General features: G+C 54.2%; 1 protein-coding gene across 2 annotated transcripts; it reads right to left on the bottom strand.

The window, feature by feature from the left end:
- Positions 1-231: 231 nt before the first annotated feature.
- On the bottom strand, positions 232-14,586 carry P2RY2 (purinergic receptor P2Y2). Of its 2 annotated transcripts, XM_068988926.1 has the most exons (3): positions 14,468-14,586; positions 6,161-6,254; positions 232-1,795 (listed from the first exon to the last, which is right to left on the bottom strand). In XM_068988926.1, the coding sequence occupies exon 3, from the start codon at positions 1,789-1,791 to the stop codon at positions 658-660; it is 1,134 nt and encodes a 377-aa protein (XP_068845027.1). In that variant the 5' UTR covers positions 1,792-1,795; positions 6,161-6,254; positions 14,468-14,586; the 3' UTR covers positions 232-657. The 2 variants fall into 2 exon arrangements, with proteins under 2 accessions (XP_068845027.1, XP_068845028.1); XM_068988927.1 differs by lacking the exon at positions 14,468-14,586 and having other exon boundaries at positions 6,161-6,275.
- Between the last annotated feature and the right edge of the window lie 284 nt (positions 14,587-14,870).

Below are 14,870 nucleotides of genomic sequence, written 5' to 3'. Positions count from 1 at the left end.
CTCCAACTATACAACGGGGCCTGGCTCAGCAGTAACAATACATTTAGCATCAGTTTTTATCATCATAAACTGTTTGTGATGGATTTATGACTTCAGTTTCCAGACATGCATCCCTTGGACTGAGGGTACTCCTCAGAGCCAAGCCCAAGGTGGCACTCAGACCACTCCGACTCATCGTGGGAACCGCTGGCTCAGCCCTTACCCCTTACCAGGGTCCTCTGGTCAACTTGCAACCCCACCCCTCCCAGGCAGCTCAGGCCCAGGCTTGGCTGTGTGACCTCGGGAAGTCGCTTTCCTTTCTGGGCCTGTTTCTCCATTTGACTTGATTAGGCTGGAGCCCAGCCTGGGGACCCTGGCAGGCACAGCCAGGTATTTATGTGGGAGTAAGGCCAGGGCTGGCATTGTCCCTGAACTCCCTTCTTAAGATCTTACTCCCTACCCCACACATACAAATGGTGACTAAGGGCGTGGGGACCGCCACGCTCTCTGGACCACAGAGAACAAACAGGCTGAGTCCTGCTCAAATGACAGAGCACTGGGGTCACAGCTCCCTTGACCACCCTGCCCGAGTCGCTGATGGTGCATATGTGGGGAGACTGTCCCGTTTGAACAAGTCTACAGCCCCATCTCATGTAAACCCGAACCGGGGTTCAGCTCCTACAGCCAGACGTCCTTAGTGTCAGCGCCACTACCAGCCAGCGAGGACTCTGTCCCCCTGGAGTTCTCACGGCTGGCCGAGTCTTCTGTCCTGTCAGCGTGAGCTCCGTAGGACCTGTGCAGGCCCAGCCGGTGGCGAGCCTGGGTGGGAGGGGTGGGGTCTGTGGGTGGCTTGGCATCCCGGGCAAAGCGCACAAGCCTCTGCCCAGCCAGGAAGTAGAGCACGGGGTCGAGGCAACTGTTGGCGCTGGCCAGCGGCCGGGTGACCTTGTAAGCCAAGTTGATGGCGTCGAGGGTGCGGCAGCTGAGGCCCAGCGAGCGGAAGGAGTAGTAGAGAGTGCGGGTGGCGTGGAAAGGCAGGAAGCAGAGGACGAAGACAGTCAGCACAATGGCGATGGTGCGCACGGACTTGCGCTTGGCCCGTGGCAGGCCGCCGGCGGTCCCGTAGGCCGGCTTGAGCAGCCGCCGAGCCATGAGTACGTAACAGACCAGGATGACGGCGAAGGGCACCGCGAAGAGCAGGCTCAGCATGACAGAGCTGTAGGCCACGAAGTGGCCGAAGAGCTCGGGTGCCGAGGTGTCATGGCAGATGATGTGGTCGCCTCGGGTGCTCGTGGTGACGAAGTACAGCACAGGGGCCTGGCAGGACAGCACCAGCACCCACACGGCGAACGCCACCCGGCGGGCGTAGCGGGCCCGGCCCCAGCGCAGCGAGTGCAGCGGCCGCAGGACGCCCAGGCAGCGGTGCACGCTGATGCACGTGAGGAACAGGATACTGCAGTAAAGGTTGGTGTAGAAGAGGAAGCGCACCAGCTTGCAGAGCACGGTGCTGAAGGGCCAGTGGTCACCTTGGGCGTAGTAGTAGACCAGCAGGGGCAGGGAGGCGGCGTACAGCGCATCCGACACGGCCAGGTGGAACATGTACGTGGTGGAGGCGTTCCAGGTCTTGAGGCGGCACAGGAAGACGTAGAGCGCCGCGGCGTTCAGACACAGCCCGAGCACGCACACCACGCCATAGGACACGGGCAGCAGCACGTACTTGAAGCTCTCATTGAAGCGGCACTTGTAGTCCAGCTCATCCCCATCCCACGTGCCATTGGTGGTGCCATTCCAGGTGTCCGGGCCTGTGGCCATGGCCCTGAAGGGAAGCAGGGATGGGGGTGGGGTGGGGTGGGGGTGGGGGTGGAGAGAACAACCATCAGGGTCATGGACGGCCGGGGACCCAGCAGGGAGGCCTGACACACCCGCCTGACCCAGGCCGTGAGGGACCCCAGGTGACTACAGGCACCTCCGTTGGGATCTGCCCAACCACATTCAAGGCTTTTATTGCATCTGATCTGCCCCTCTCTGTGGACACAGAGGGCCCAGAACCTTGGAACCATGGGACCTTTATAATTCTAACGATTTAAAACGGGTAGGCAAACTGAGGGACAAATCCAGCCCACCAGTCTGTTTTTGTAAATAAAGCTTTATTGGAACACAGCCATGACCATCTGTTTCTGCAGCACTGAATAGTTGTGGCAAAGACCATATATTCCTCAAAGCCTAAAATACTTAGCATGTTGCCTTAAAATTTTTTTTCTTTTTTTGGTGTTTGAGAACCTCAGGAATAGAGTGCCAGATCTAGGAGTCTGCCTAGGGCAGCTCATAGCTTTCTGGAGGCATTAGGAAGTTCTTTTATTTGGCCTGTCTTTCCATTCTCTGGGAGGCTCCGGCCGTGTGCCTAGTATTTTGGCATTTGAGGGAGTTTTGTAAGGGTCTCCCTCTTTAGTTATTCAGTCACCTCTTCAGCAAATATTTTTTAGGAACTCCTATATTCTGGTACTTTCTGCATCTGTAAACAGCAGTCCTGTTCCCTGGCCTCTGAGGCCACCAGATGGAACAGTGACCTTCCTAAAGATTGCAGGCAAGTCTGGGGTGGAGATGGGAATAAGGGTAATGGGGAACTTCTGTGGGGCAAACTTAGCTTCCTCCAGGCCTGCCTGCTTCTCTCCATACATCACCACCACCTCGACCTTCTCCTTGTTCCCAGTGAGCATATAATGCAGCTATGGCGCCTCACCCAGACAGAGAGCACCTGGAGATCAGGATGCGACCTTACTCCTCCCCCCATCTCTCCAATGTGACCAAGAAGAGCTCTCTCAGACTATCCCAGTCTGGAGGGCAAAGATGTGCCCAAAGGCCTCAGAAGGCAGGCTGGGAGTCAGAGCAGAACTCCCTGATTATGGGGCTGTGCAAGTGGCTCCCTAGTGAGTGCAGAGGGCTTGTGCCCTGTGTGTGGGTGTGTCTGGGAGGACACAGAAGGCAGATGATGTGTGAGTCCTCCTCACCCTGAGAATCTGGGGCTGTGTAATCCCTCCTATTTTGGAACCCCAGGATCCTGAGAGGCTGGGACTCAGAGATTCTATGGGGCCAATGATATCCATTCCCTTAGATGCTGAGATTCCTGCCCAGCCAGGCCTCCCAAAAGCAGCTCAGGGCCCATGAAGTTGAGATCAGGGTGGCTGAGGGACAATTGGCTCTTCAGCTCCCTTCTTTTCCCAAAACTCTCCCTCCTCTATCTTCCCTGCCTGCTACTCTCAGCAAAGATGCAACTAGGAGACAGGGAGCCTGCCCTCATGACCTTGCTCCCACGGACACAGGTTCCTCCCCCAGGAGCCAGGGGAGATACAGGATGAGAAGGTACGTATGAGATTAGGGGCCACTGGCAGGGCCAAACTGCTAGGACCCCTCTTGACTCAGGAACCAGCATTAAAGCATTTCCTGCATCCCACCCAGCTCCTTGCAGCCGTGTCACCTCCACCCTTGCTGCTAGAGCCCCTGTATCAGTCTCCCTGTCTCCAGCCTCAGTCCCCTCCATCCAGAGGGATCTTTGGAAAAGAGAAAGTCATTCCTCTGCTGGAAACCCGCTGTGGCTCCTGTCTGATCTCAGGAGAAAACCTAGCTCCTCAGGCTAGTACCAGCGGTTTGTATAACCCAGCTTCTATCACCATCCGCATCCCCCGTGACCTGCCATTTCCTGAATGCACCCAACACATTTCCCCTCTCAGCCATGGTTCACGTTACTCCTTCAGACTGGAATCCCTGCATGCCTGGCATCTCCATCTGTTGAAATGACAACTCTTTATCCTAATCCAGTGATTAGGAAGAAGCTGGCCTCTGGACCCAGGCTGCCTTTGTCCCCTCATCTGTGAGGGGACAAATGAGGTGATCAACAAAATCTACGTCACAGGCCTGCTTGTGAGGGTTAGGGGAGCACTTTGTTTAAAACCTTTGGAGCCACGCTTGGCACACGGTGGGCACACGGTGTGTTACGAGCTTTGAGGCTCAGCTCAGCCGTGGCCTTCTCCTGACCTCTTTGGGAAGCCCTCTCAGGCCACGAGCAGAGGAGCAGCAGAAGGCCCTGGAGGTTGTGGAGCAGGTGAACGTGGTGGGCCAAGGCAGGGACACCCCATGCTGGGGCCAGGCCTGGGGACCTCATGAGGGGAGAGGTCTGAGAGCTGTTTAGGAGGGAGTCTGGATGGAGGAGGGGCCAGGACGCCTCAGGTTCAGGGGTCAGGAGGAGAGGGAACTCAGCGTCAGACACGGTAAGTGTGGGGTGCCCCAAAGGGGTGTCATGGGCTGGGATCACCAGATCTGAAGCACTGAGAGGTAAGCAGAGGTTGCTAGCTCACGGGAGCTGCAGAAGGAGCATGGAGGCCCAGGTGCGAGACTGAGAATCTATGGAGGGCCACACTCCCCCTGGGGACACTGGCTTGGGGTGTCCAGCTCTGCCACAGAGCCCTAGGTGACATCAGGAATTTCCTGCCCTCCTGAGGGTCAGACCTCCCAGGTGCTGAATCCCCTGGCCTGGTAGCACTGTGATGCCAACACTTCCCTCATTAGGTGCTGTGACCACTGGGCGTGCTCAGGGCACCCCCCTGCCCCAGCCCCACCTCCACACCGCTGCTCTGCTCCTGCCCCAGTGCTGAGGCCTGGCAGGTCTCTCCTCAGAGCGAGGGTCAGGGCCTTCATCTTCCCTTCATGTCAACGTCCATAGCTGGTTACAGAGTTCCTCGGTAATTACTCACGGTGGAGTCTCTGACCCTGATGCAGGGGTGGCAACTTCAGTACGTCTCTCATGAACCAAGGGAGCTGCCCTTTCCACCTGTTTGAAGACATCCTGGCCTCCACCCTCCCAAGGCAGCTAGGGACTCTATCATCACAGACCCTGTCCAGACTGACCCCGCCTGCCCTCTCCCTCCACAGTCCGGCCCGCCAGCTTGTGCGTACAACTTCCCTCCCCACCCCCCTGACCAGCTCCTGCTTACCGAGCAGGCCAAGTCTTCAGTCCTCTCCCTCGGCCCTTCCTACTGCCCCTCCTGACCCCTGATACCCTTGGGGCCTCACTCCCAGCGGCCCGGGACCAGCTCCCACCTAACTTGGTCCAGCACCACTCAGCTTCCCCTCTGTGCCCGGTTCTGGCTGGCCCTGACCTCAAGCGCTCTGAGTGTGGTGGGAGCTGTGAGCCGTGTGAGAGCCCTGACAGGCTTTGTGTGCCACTGTTCCTTCTGTCTGGAAAGCCTTTCCTGACCCACTCACACGGCACTCCGCCCATCCCTCAAGACTCTTCTCAAATCTCATCTTATCTCCAAGGCTCTTTCCCTGCATTACTAACCCCCCAGGGCATTCCATACATCCTGCTGGGGATTTGTGTCTCCACCCTCTATCCCAACACATTCCAGGAACTCCTATCTGATTCTTTTCTCTGGCCCTGTCCTCCAGCTAAAGGCCTGATCCAAAGCAGGCATGACATGAATGAGAGAATGAAGGAATGAGTGAAGCAACCACAAGAAGCTATGGGAGCCCAGAGGAGGCTAAGCTTTATGATATTGGTCTCCTTTCAGCGGACAATGACACTGAAGGATTGCTCAGCTGCTGACCCTAGGTGGCCAGGGGTCACACCAGCTCTCCAGGGGCCCAGTCCACCTGAAGCCTGCTCCTGCCCCAGGCAGACCCCTGGACTGGCTCTGTTTTCAAGAACCCTGCCCTTCTCTGGACAGATCAGGGAAGAGCCAGAGGGAAGGAAACTGGACCCAGGGATTCTGAAGATGGATCAGCTGTCTGATCTACATTCCTCTATCTGACACCTCTCTGGCTCAGGTCACGGGGTCAGGAGCTCCTGATTCTGGACTGCCACCCTCTTCACTTTGTAGGGCCCAAGTCTGGGTTGAGCAGCTTCCCCTGCAGCACCCTCATTTCATTCCTGACCACATTCCTCAGCAGATACTGCCATAGAATTTAGGCTACTTGTTTAAGGTCACGCTGCCAAGTATTGGAAAAACTGGATTTGATACCCAGGGCTATCTGGCTCTGAAGCCTGAATTCATCACAGCTTGGGATGAGGTAGCAGGGCATGGGTCCCCTTGATTTACCCCCAGGTCAATGTATACACATGCACGAGCCTGCCTGCCCCAGCCTCCCAGCTTCCCAGGCAGCGGACCCCACCCTCTCGCGCCCATACCTGACCAGCCCCTGCTCTTGCTGTCAGGATGCTCAGCTCCAGCTCAGGTTCCTCACTCATGAATGCACAGGCCTGGACCGAGCTGCAGGGAGCTCTGTGGGAAACAGGAAAAACAGGTCCTCCAGCCTGGGGCCTCGCCCAGCTTCCAGCATTTCTCAGGGCAGGCAATGCCGTGGGCTCCAGAGACAGGGAGGTGGAGACAGCTGGGGCTCTGGGTCACAGGAAGTCAGCTAGGATGAGCCTTCCCCGGGCTGCCTCCTCTGTGCCAGCCCTGGTCTGAAAGAGGCAGAAAGTGACCAGGAGTGGTTGTTCCGGTAGGCAAGAGTGTCTTCTGCCCACTCTTGCTCTTTAACTGTTCCCTTTTAGCTCACATGTTGTACAGGTGTTCCCCAGCACCCCCTTTCACTGGAGGATGGCTCTGCCAGGGAGGGTCTCCCCCATATCCTACAGAGCTGAGCTGAGCTTCCAGTGCCCCCTCCCTCAGTCCGTTTGTGCTTCAGCCCCACAACAGGAAACACTCAATACCCTCACTTCCCAGTATGCACTTAATGGTACTGTGGCCAACACAGTTCACCTCAAGCTGAGTCTCTATCTGGAATACCCTTCCTCCCTCATCCCACCGCTAATCATTCCTCCAGGGGTGTGGTAAACACACATGGGCACACACAGGCACGGACACACCTAGATACACAGTCATATTCAGATGTACACACACACACTGTCTCTCTCACACACACAGAGTGTTAGACAGCCAGAGCCTGGAACAGCCTTTAGAAATCATCTCTGCCAAACTCCCATTTGACAGAGGAGGAAACTAGGGCCCAAGGGCTCACAATCAGCCAGAGACGGAGCCAAGAGCAACACCCAGGTCAAGATTCTGGCCCTGGTTGTATGTCTTGCCTGGGACCCCTCCCACAGAGCAGGTACGGTGCTTCGGTGAGGGGATGGTGACTGGTGGAGGAATGCCTCTGTGTGGGCAGGTCCCAGTGTCCACCAGAACCTCAGACCCATCTCAGAGAAAGAGAACATTCCTTTCCTTTTTCTCCCGGGTTTACTTCCCTGCAATGGGGGACCAGGAGACAGCTGAAGCCAGGCTCCCAAGCTGGAAGCCCATTCTAGTGTGGGGAAAGTGGAGAGAGATGGAGATGGGGGAACCACAGGAATAGGGCAAGGGGAGGGGACACCAGGAAAGGCCTTGGACCACAATTTTCCCAGTGCACCTTGCCCAGGAGTCTCAGGCTGACATGTGCCAGCCAGCTGGTAGGCGGGAGTCTAGTGACAAGGTGAGAGAGTTCTTCACCTTCTCACCTGCTCCACCTAGGGTCTCACCCAGGCTTCTCCTAAGGAGACGCCTTCACTGAAAAGACTAAGGTAGAACATCTTGCTTTCTCTGGACAGGTGGAGATACTAGTTCTGCTATGGGACTAGTTCCTAGCTCCCAGCTGTGGGACTCAGACAAGCCTCAGGTCCGCACTTTAACTCCCACGGGATCATTCTGGCCTGGTTGGTTATTTATTTATTTTTGGTTGAGCTGGGTCTTCGTTGCTGCGTGCAGGCTTTCTCTAGCTGCAGCGAGTGGGGCTATTTGTTGCACTGCGCAGGCTTCTCATTGCAGCGGCTTCTTTGCAGAACACGGGCTCTTCAGTAGTTGCGGCACACAGGCTCAATAGTTGTGGCACACAAACTTAGTTGCCCCAAAGCATGTGGAATCTTTCAGAACGAGGGATCGAACTTGTGTCCCTGGCATCAGGAGGCAGATTCTTACCTACTGGACCACCAGGGAAGCCCCCCTCTCCTGCTCTTTGGCTTGTTCGTGTCTTTTGACTTGACACCCACCAAGAGTCAAACCCAGTTGGGGGGTAAACTGACCACTGCCTCCTAGATCCTCTCTTCCAGGAAGCGCCCACGGTGCTTAGTGTGAGGGAATTAGTTCTGATTAGCTCTCTACCAGCGGGAACACGTCTCACTGGCAAGGCCCAAGATCTACTCTTCCTGGCAGTTCCCCACTGTGAAGCAGCCATGATGCTACTGTACTCATTGTACAGTACTCATGTTTGTTAAAAACAAACAAACCACAAAAAGACAACCAACAAGGCCCGAAAGGGTAGCCCAAGATCTTACCCAAGGTCACCGATAAGCCAGGGGCAGAGCAAGCCTGGCACGCAGACTCACTACCTGGCTCCTGGCTCTGCCGCTACCCCTCACCCAACCTGCCTCTTCCTCTCCGCCTCACTCTTTCTCTCTGTGGCCCCAGGCTAGTGAGCCCAAAGCCAGGAAGAGTGGCTGGGGCAGTTCCCAAACTGGTTACATATTTTTCAGGGCGGCTGGACAGCATTCCAGCTTCTCCACTCGGCTGGCTCTGGAATGTATTGCCTGCTTGCCACCCACCTGGCTGGCCCTGTCCAGTCCAGCAGGGGAAAGTGATCTGTCATCATTCTGGAAACTCCTGCCTTTGCAGGAGGTGAGGTGCTGTGAAGGGAAAGCCCTGGACCCAGAACCACTGAGGGGCAGCAGAGGGCACTGGGCAGAAGCGAGGTCCCATTTCTTCCATTTCCAGCCGGGAGACCTGGACAAGCCTCAGCTCCACAACCTAACTCTCAATTTCCTTGCAATCTAAGAACAGTACGTGCCTCGTAAGTTTGTCAAGATAACTAAAGGAGATTATTTAGATTTTGTGAAATAATTAAAAGAGTTATGATTTTAGCAGGTGAAGAAGGTGGGCAGGATGCGGGTATTCCAAGAAGATAATAGCGGCAGGAAATGCATGGTATTATGGGCAGAGTAGCAAGGTGACAGCCAGACTGACCACAGATCAAGGTTCTCACACTGAAGGCCATCCTCAGAAGGGAGAGCAACCTAGGCACCCCCAGCAAGACTCAGACCTCACCACACCCCTTCACTCAGTCACCCTTTACAGAGGCTGCCGTATCTGTACCTCTGTCTGTGTGGGGCGCTTGGGGACTCTGAGGTGGGTCAGACCCTTCCACGATCTTGAGCTCAGTGTCAAGGTTGAGGGTGGAGGAGAGAGGGCAGGGGAAGATCCAGAAATAGTCAATGACATCTTAGGGTGATCAGGGCTGAAGGAGACATGAGGGCCCCTAATGGAAAGGGGGTGTGGTCAGGGAAGGCTTCCTGGAGGAGAGGACACCTATTTTGGAAGATAGGTAGGAAATTAGGTGGGTGGAGAGAGAAGAGGAGCAAAGAGAGCAAAAACTGGAGCAGGTGATCCATAGTATTTTGGGAAACTGTCAGTTACCCTTATGGCTTGGGGCAGAGGGATGGTAAAGAGAGGGTAAGGCTGAGTTGGAGGACAGGGAGGAACTTTGGAGTCATCCTCTACCCTCTCCCAAATGTCCTCCCTGGGGCTGAAGGCCCGTAGGTGCCCAGCTTTGCCTGGTATGCTTTCTGCATCACAAATACTGGGGCTGGTCTGGGGAAATAGCTGAGGGGTAACCTCAGATGTTATCAGCAGGTGCTATTGCAGTGTGATGCCTCTCAGCCTCCTCTGGAGGCCCTGGGTCTCTGGAGCCCCTTCTGGAGTCTCTCTCCCTCTTGGGAGTCCTCAGGATCCTGACTGTGGGGGCCACCCATTGGCGTTGAGCTCAGAACATCTGAGTGTGTGGGTCTCAGAGGTCAGCCAAGCTGGTTCTCCTGCCTTACAGATAAGGAAACTGAGACCACTTCCTTAAACGGAAGGGCCTTATCTAGGTCTGGTGTTTGAATTATTTTCAGTGCAGGGTTAAGTTCCCCCCAGACAACCTCCAGGGCAAGACTCCAAACCAGCTGGCCCACCTCTGACACAATCCAGCCCAGAACAGAGCTACAGAGGTATGCTGGTGACCTGAATCAGCTCAGAACCATAATGCCCTGGACTCCACCCTGATCCATCACACCCGAAGGCCTCCAGCCACACTTAAGAGGCAAGAACACTGGGTTCAGGTTCCAACTTGGAACATCCATGCTGTGTAGCCTTGGTCAAGTCAGTTCCCCTCTCTGAGTCTCAGGTTCTTCACTGATCAAACAGGGAGAATTACTGACACATAAGAGCTCTCAGGAACCCTCTGCACAAGAACCAACTATAACTCTTCACGGAGCAAGACCTTTTTCTATTATACACCTACTTTCTTCTGATCATTCACTTCCCCAACTCTCACTGGCACCTTCTCTGTGTCCAACCTGTGCTGAGTGATCTGGACAGAAAAAAAAAAAGCAGGCCCAGCCTGGCCTACTCCTACAACTGACCTCTAGGATGAATACAGAGGTGAGGAAGGCTCCCATAGTCAACCTCCCCGCATCAGGGCCCAACAGCTGGGAGAGGCCAGGCCTGAGGACACAAAAGTAGCCTAAGCAGAACATGTGGGTCAAAAGGTGCACCAGGGATTTCCTTAGTGGTCCAGTGGCTAAGATCCCGTGCTCCCAGTGCAGGGGGCCCAGGTCTGATCCCTGGTCAGGGAACTAATCCTTGGCCTTCCCTAGTAGCTCAGATGGTAAAGCATCTGCCTGCAGTGCAGGAGACCTGGGTTTAATCCCTGGGTTTGATCCCCTGGAGAAGGAAATGGCAATCCACTCCAGTATTCTTGCCTGGAAAATCCCGTGGACAGAGGAGACGGGCAGGTCACAGTTCATGGGGTCGCAGAGAGTCGGACACGACTGAGTGACAAAACACACACACGCACAGGGAACTGCAGCCAGTGTGACACAACTCAAGATCCTGCACGCCTCCACTAAGGTATGGAGCAGCCAAATAAGTTTAAACAAGGAACTTTAAAAATGGCGCACCACACAGACTCACAGAAGGAAGTTTGGGAAGGGGAAAGATTTCACCAGGAGCAGCGCCACCTCCTGTCACCCAAATAGCAAGGTTTCTCCAGCCCTGTGGACAGCCTGAACAGATACTATCTTAGCAGCAGCTGGGTCATCAGGCCACAGGAAATAAATAAAGACACATTTTCAGGAAGGAATTCAAACTTCCCTTAGCCTGAAAAGTAGAGGACCTGGCCTCACCCAGATGGGGATTCTGTCTTGAATGGGCAAGAAAAAGCTAGGGCAGGTGGGCAGGAATCCCTGCTGTCACCTTGGCTTTGTGACCTTGAGCAAGGTATTCTCTGAGCCTCTATTTCCTCATCTTCAAAATGGGGGTAATAATTTCTCCTTCACAGGGTTAAAATGAAAGTTGCTCAGTCGTGCCTGACTCTTTGTAACCCCATGGAGTCCATGGAATTCTCCAGGCCAGAATACTGGAATGGGTAGCCTTTCCCTTCTCCAGGGGATCTTCCCAACCCAGGGATCGAACCCAGGTCTTCTGCATTGCAGGCAGATTCTTTACCAGCTGAACCACAAGGGAAGCCCAAGAATAGAGGAGTGAGTAGCCTATCCCTTCTCCAGAGGATCTTCCCAACCCAGGAACTGAACAGAGGTCTCCTGCATTGCAGGCGGATTCTTTACCAACTGAACTTTTCACAGGGTTGGTGGAAGATAAATTAGGGACTTTTATAAAATGTTACTGGTAAGTTGTCTCTGCAGAGAGGGCACAGGGAGAGGAAAGCAGCCAATAGTTTAAATTCCAATAATCAGCACGATCCCTCACCATTGCATTCATGTTCTAGTATCATCAAAATGCATTTAGGTCTATGAATATCACACATCTCACCTGAGCATTGCACTTTACTCAGGAGAGAAAGCCTAGAGATAAACCCACACACCTATGGTCACCTAATCTGTGACAAAGGAGGCAAGAATATACAATGGAGAAAAGACAGTTTCTTCAATAAGTGGTACTATGAAATCTGGACAGCTACATGTAAAAGAATGAAATTAGAACATTCCCAAACTCCATACACACACACAAAATAACTCAAAAAATGGATTAAAGAATTAAATGTAATGCAGAACACTCTGAAATAAATTACAGCAAGATCTTTTTTGACCGACCTCCTAAAGTAATGAAAGTGAAAACAAAAATAAACAAATGGGACCTAATTAAACTTAAAAGCTTTTGCACAGCAAAGGAAACCATAAGCAAGACAACATACAGAAGGGAGAAAATATTTGCAAATGAAGGAACTGACAAGCGATCAATCTCCAAAATATACAAGCAGCTCATGTAGCTCAATATTTTAAATCCAAACAACCCAATCAAAATATGGGTGGAAGAACTAAGCAGACATTAGAAAACTGTGAATCAAAACTACAATTAGGTATCACCTCACACCTATCAGAATGACCATCATTTTTAAAAAATCTATAAACAATAAATACTGAAGAGGGTGTGGGGAAAAGGGAATTCTGTTGCACTGGTGATGGGAATGTAAATTAATATAGCCACTATGGAGAACAGTATGGAGGTTCTTTAAAAATCTAAAAATAGAACTACCATATGACCCAGCATTCCCACTACTGGGCATATACTCAAAGAAAATCATAGTTCAAAAAGACACATGCACCCCAATGCTCATTGCAGCAGTATATACAAATTGAGGCTAGGACATGGAAGCAACCTATGTCCATCAATAGATGAATGGATGAAGAAGACATGGTACATATATACAATGGAATATTACTCAGCCATAAAAAGGAACAAAATAGTGTCACTTGCATAGACAGACAGACCTAGAGGCTGTCATACAGAATAAAATAAGTCAGAAAGAGAAAAACATATACTGTCTATTAATGCTGTTCTGACCATGCCCTGCTCACAAACCTTCCACGGCTCCCTATTTGCCTTCAGGATGAAATCCAAGTTTTCATCTTGCACACCCTGAGTCCTGTAGTGCCCCGGGACACACTGTTAGGACCATCTGTGCCACCCATTCTGATGGCCTGACTGGTTTCCCGTTCTTTATAATGATGTGGCGCTCCGCTGTAGACAGGCTTTCCCTGGGGACGCTGGGGACAGGGCACAGGGCTTAGCGGCTGCTGCTGCTCCCCTAGTTCATCTCAGTGCTGTGCAGGATCCTGGCAGCACAAAAATGAGATCCAGTTCCTGCCCTCCAGGGGTTCTGAGACCTTGGGAATGAGAAGCAGGAGACAGAGACCTTAATAGTTCAGGGTAGAATTAGGGCTCTAAGACCGCAAGGGCCCAGACGCGGCTCCAATCCAACCTGGCTAAATAAGGACGGCTTACCAGAGGAGGGGGCATCTGCGCTGGTTAGTTCTCCAACTGAGGAAGATGAGAAGGGCATTTCAGGCAGTGAGCATGGACTGTGGAATGGTCCAGAGGCAAGAAAGTGACTAGCATTTGCAGCAGATTACATGCATTTACGAGGATGGGAAGTCAGACAGGAGAGGTGGCTGGAGAGGGTGGCAAGGACCAGCTCTCAGATACCTTGAGTCCCAAGCCAAGGGGCTCAGATGTGATCCAGTGGAAGTTCTCTGAAAGTTTAGCCCAAAGAGCAAAATGACTGGGATTTGAATTTCAGGAAGTTATCCCCCAGGATCTGATCTTCCTAACCTCAAAGAGTGAGCCTGCCCAAGAGGACACTGGTGTTGAGCATGACCCACACGACAGCTCCTCTATAGTCCTTAAGTTCCGCATCACTATTATTCCCCTTTTACAGATGAGGCTCAGAGAAGGGACATGCCTTGCTCAGGGTCACATGGTGTACAAGGCATGATGGAGGGACGGTCTCTGGGTCTCCAGAGAGCTTTTAGGGGGCCCTGTCTGCTCAAAGACTCTCTTTCCCAATCATTTCCACCAATAGACAGCTGAGACTTTATCTGGGCCCCACCCTGGCCCTCAAAAGCTCCCATTATTCCAGCCAGATCCAAAACAAAGTGGGCACTTCAGGCTGTAAGCCCAGGGAAACTGAGGGTGCGTACTGGAAGGAACAGCTGCCATCAGCCCCAGAGACCCCAAACTGGCATTTCTGGTCCGCAGCAGGGCCTGGCCCTTGGGTCTGGCTCCTGGGGGACCCTAAGCCTGACACTGGGAGCCCTCCTTAGGGGGGTGAGAGAGGGCACTGCCTTTCTCCAGGCTGACCCTTCCTACAGCTGCCCGCCAGATTAAAAGTCCCCAGACAGAGGCTTAACTGTCCTTCCAGGCCACTGCTCCACGCGCCACCCACCCCCCGGCCCCCGCCCCGCCCCAGTCTTGCCGATGCCCAGGCGAGGCTGCTACCCAGGGTGCCCCTGGAGAGAGGGGCTCGGGACCTCCAGGGTAGGCCTGTCTCTGGCTTAGGTCCCACGCTGCGGGGGCGCCCGTACCGGAGCACAAACACAAACAAGTTCCACAGGTTCAGCTACCCGACTCCGCAGGGGCGCACGCTCTCACCCAGGGACACACACACTTTCCCGAATATGCTCACTCACCCGGGGTATCCGTCCACATTCCCCGCGATTGAACTCCGGTGGAGCCCGAGCTTGACCACGGACCCGCCGGAGCTCTCACAGGGGTTTGGAGCCGTGCCTTCTCGGCCAGCCGCGCGCGCCGCTCTGCCTGCCCGGCGCCGGCCGAGTCGCCACCCCGCGCGCACCCGGGCCAGCCCGCCCGCGGCCCTCTCTCCGCCCGCTGGTCCTGCCGGCGGCCCGCCCTCACCTCGCAGGGCGCTAGTCCTCACGCTGTGCCCCGACCTGGCTCCCAAGTGCTCGCGCCACCGCGGGGACACACGTGCCCGAGAGCCTCGCCCGCCCCGCCCAGCTCCCCACCCCTCCGGGTCAGGCCGGGGGCGGGCCGGACTCCGGACAGGCCCAGGCACTGCCGCCGCCACCTCCT

This window comes from Capricornis sumatraensis, chromosome 16, assembly GCF_032405125.1.
Source record: "Capricornis sumatraensis isolate serow.1 chromosome 16, serow.2, whole genome shotgun sequence".
NCBI classification, from domain to species: domain Eukaryota; kingdom Metazoa; phylum Chordata; class Mammalia; order Artiodactyla; family Bovidae; genus Capricornis; species Capricornis sumatraensis.
This window is presented reverse-complemented; position numbering and strand designations above follow the sequence as displayed.